The sequence below is a fragment of the Panicum virgatum genome, chromosome 9N, assembly GCF_016808335.1.
Source record: "Panicum virgatum strain AP13 chromosome 9N, P.virgatum_v5, whole genome shotgun sequence".
In the NCBI taxonomy this organism is placed as follows: domain Eukaryota; kingdom Viridiplantae; phylum Streptophyta; class Magnoliopsida; order Poales; family Poaceae; genus Panicum; species Panicum virgatum.
Window position 1 is genome coordinate 11,416,879 of NC_053153.1, and position 3,421 is coordinate 11,420,299.

Genomic DNA, 3,421 nt, shown 5'->3' on the forward strand with positions numbered 1-3,421 from the left:
CACCCGGTTAACCTTTGGACGCCCTTGACGCCGCGGATGGGTCCCATGTTGGTGATAGCCATGATTTTGTCACGGTTGGCTTCAATGCCATGCTCGGACACCATGTACCCGAGAAGTTTGCCCTTAGGCACACCGAACGTGCATTTCTCGGGGTTCAGTTTGATGTTAAACCTCTTGAGATTTGCGAACGTGGTGCTCAGGGTGGCGACTAGGTCGTCCGCGCATGGCGTCTTGACGACGATGTCGTCAACGTAAACCGCGACCGTTGCCCGAGGCAGGTCCGGTCAGTCGGGGTCGATCAGCGGGTTGATCTGGTCCGAGAAACAGGCTTGCATGCATTGCTGGTATGTTGCCCCTGCATTCTTAAGACCGAACGGCATTGACACGTAATAGTATGAGCTGAACGACGTGATGAAGGATGTCGCGAGCTGGTCGGATTCCTTCATCGCTATCTGGTGATAGCCCGAGTAAGCGTCTAGAAAGGATAAGATCTCGCATCAAAAAGTGGAGTCGATTATCTGATCTATCCTAGGCAAAGGAAAAGGGTCTTTGGGGCAAGCCTTGTTCAGGCTGGTGTAATCGACACACATCCTCCATTGACTAGTTTTTTTTACAAGGACTGGGTTAGAGAGCCAGTCGGAGTGATAGACTTCTTTTATGAAGCCAGCGGCTAACAGCTTAGCGATTTCTTCTGACAAATTTGCTGCTACTTTTTATAGCAAGCATATTTGAAAATTGATAAATTGTAGATTTTACAGGCTAGAAAGTAAGCCAGGCTAGTTAGAACAGGAGAGGATAAACCGACCCGCTTTGGGATGGATGAAACTGAACACTGCCTATGGGTCTACGCCTCTCATTGTCAAAGTGGCGCAGGCGTTGTTGGACGGGCTTGGATCCTGGCAAAATGCGGAGCTCGTGCTCGGCGACCTCCCTTGGGATGCCCGGCATGTCGGACGGCTTCCAGGAAAAAGTGTCCTTGTTGGCGCAGAGGAAGTCGACGAGCGCGTGTTCCTATTTGGCTGACAGCTGGGAGCCGACCCACACCGACTTGGTCTCATCGATTGAGACGAAGGCAGGAGCCTGGCTTTGCTTGCCAGGGTCAGGACGACACTTGGGAGTGGTGACGCGAAGCTGGCCAAGCTCAGCCGAGTTTGCCGCAGTGGTGGCGAGGTTGAAGTACTCGCGGCTGCTGACGTAGGCCTGCTCGAAGGAGCCGCTTACCGTGATGACCCCGTTCGAGCCCGGCAGTTTGAGCTTGAGGTAGGTGCAGTTGGGCACCTATTGGTATTTTGCAACGTCACGAATAAAATCCGCAAGCGCACGGATACCGCTGTAGCTTTCACCCAAGAGTATTCCAGGGTATCGTATCCACTGAGGAACGTGAGTACGCTATCTACAGGTTCAGGCTCATCCAAGGACACACACGCCGGTGTGGAGAAGACAGAAGAGAGGACTTTCTATATCTAGAATCTATGCCTAGAAGAAGAGATCACGTCACCGTTATACTTCGAGCTAAAGGTATCGACCAACTTATGCAAACCGGTAGTTCCAATATGTGCTCTATCTGATATCCGAACGTGGAGGATTACTGAAAGGCTCAAATAGGGCTGTCACCACTTGCCGGCTACCTCTACAAACCGTGGGACTATCAGACAACTGAGTGGTGTAGTCCAGCCTAGACACCACGTCTACGTCTTTCCCTACTAACCGTAGCCCTGGCCAAGACTACCATTTTCTATCCGGGGTCTTAAGCTAAGATCAAATGCTACTCGCTAGCATACACATCGAATAATATAAGGCAGAGATGATAACTTGCGTTCTAAACTCTAATTCCAAATAAACAAATAAAGAAAGTCTCGAATACTTATAACCGAATAAGCATCCGTCGAGGTACAAGCGGAGAAGAGTGCCGACAGACCCGGCACTTCCCCCGACTCCTCCTCACTCTCCTCATCTTCTTCTACACCTCCTAGTCTACCTAAGCATCTAGGATGAAGGCCTCAAGCTCCAAGGGAGAAAGGTGAGTTGAGAGGGTGTGATGTATGTGTGTGTTTATTCCTCTACCCCCTCCCCTTGTATTTATAGGAGGGAGCCACGGGCTGAAGCACCTAGAACCGACTTAAGCAACTAGCAGGGAGGCGCCACGTGTCGAAGCTGAGGCGGTGGAGCCCATGGGCCTGGTCGGCTGACCAGTAGGTCTGTCGGGTTGCCAGGTGGGCCAACCGCCCCCAGCTTCGTCCAGCAGGCTGTCCTGGGCCTCCTTGTCTTAACCCAGTTGGGCTTGGCATGTCTTGAGTGGTCTAAACTGGGTTCTTGGGCTACACTTGGTCCATTTGAACCTGAATCGGTGCTCTGATAATTTCTGCGATTTATGTCGGGCCAAAGTGTACTTGAAACTTGCGAAATTAGTTCAAAACCACCTGCACACATTCTCAAGCACCATATGTGGAATTTGTTAATAAATAAACCCTATGCTAGCATTTATTCCACTTTGTGGTTCCCTTTTGTGCAGGAGTTGACGGTCAAAATTGGTCGTTAATGACCGTCAATAGCACCGCCATGAACTTGGCGTAGGCGGGGCGCCCGAGAATGGCCTGGTACACCCCCTTCCAGTCCACCACCTCAAACGTGAGGGTCTCGGTGCGGAAGTTGGCTTTGCTGCCGAAAGTGACCGGCATGTCGATGTTGCCGACCGGGTAAGCCTTCATTTCCGGCAAGATGCCGTAGAAGGGGAAAAGGGAGGCCCGCAAGTAGGCTCACGGGATTCCCATGGCTTCCAGGGTGTCGATGTAGAGGATATTGAGGCTGCTTCCCCCATCCATCAACACCTTGGACAGGTGCATGTTGCTGACGACGGGGTCGACGACATGAGGGTAGCTCCCAAGCCGAGGGATGCTGGCCGGATGGTCATCCTGATCGAAAATGATGGGCATGGACGCCCATTTTAACTTTCTGGGAATTGAACTCGCGGCAGCACATACCTCGCGGAGCCGCACCTTCTGTAGTCGATGAGAACACTCGTCCTCCAGGCCGCCGATGATGACCAAGCACCAGTTCACGTCCGGGAACTCTCCTTCCGCCGGCTTCTCTTTGTCCTGGTCGGCGTCGGACTGCTTGTCGCGGCTTTCGCCATCGGTCTTGGCTGTCCTGCGAAGGAGGCGCTTCAACATATCACAATCATTGAACTTGTGGTTCACTGGATAGCCATGGTTGGTGCATGGCTTCTCCAGGAGATGGTTGAAGTGGTCGTTTCTAGGAGGGCGCTTATCTTGGCGCTCGGTCGTCGCGACCTCGCCAGCGGCGGGAGGTCGGTGATTCTTCTTGTTCTTTGTATCCTCGTTGCTTGAGGAAGGCCTATCGCGGTCATGTCGCTTCGCCTTTGCCACATGCGGGTTGCGCTCGAAGACGGCCCCAACCGCCT

At 52.6% G+C, this 3,421-nt stretch overlaps 1 protein-coding gene across 1 annotated transcript; it reads right to left on the reverse strand.

Moving 5' to 3' along the window:
* Positions 1-1,011: 1,011 nt before the first annotated feature.
* On the reverse strand, positions 1,012-2,708 carry LOC120688708. The gene is made up of 2 exons (XM_039971093.1): positions 2,556-2,708; positions 1,012-1,278 (listed from the first exon to the last, which is right to left on the reverse strand). Exons 1-2 carry the CDS (start codon positions 2,706-2,708, stop codon positions 1,012-1,014), a joined length of 420 nt encoding a protein of 139 aa, XP_039827027.1.
* Between the last annotated feature and the right edge of the window lie 713 nt (positions 2,709-3,421).

What these genes read in the sequence shown, in the direction of transcription:
- LOC120688708 (XM_039971093.1), bottom strand. Translation starts at nt 2,708, where the DNA reads ATGAAGGCTTACCCGGTCGGCAACATCGACATGCCGGTCACTTTCGGC. An exon ending in CCTACGCCAAGTTCATGGCG is followed by an intron (nt 1,279 to 2,555) that starts GTGCTATTGACG and finishes AAATACCAATAG; the next exon opens with GTGCCCAACTGCACCTACCT.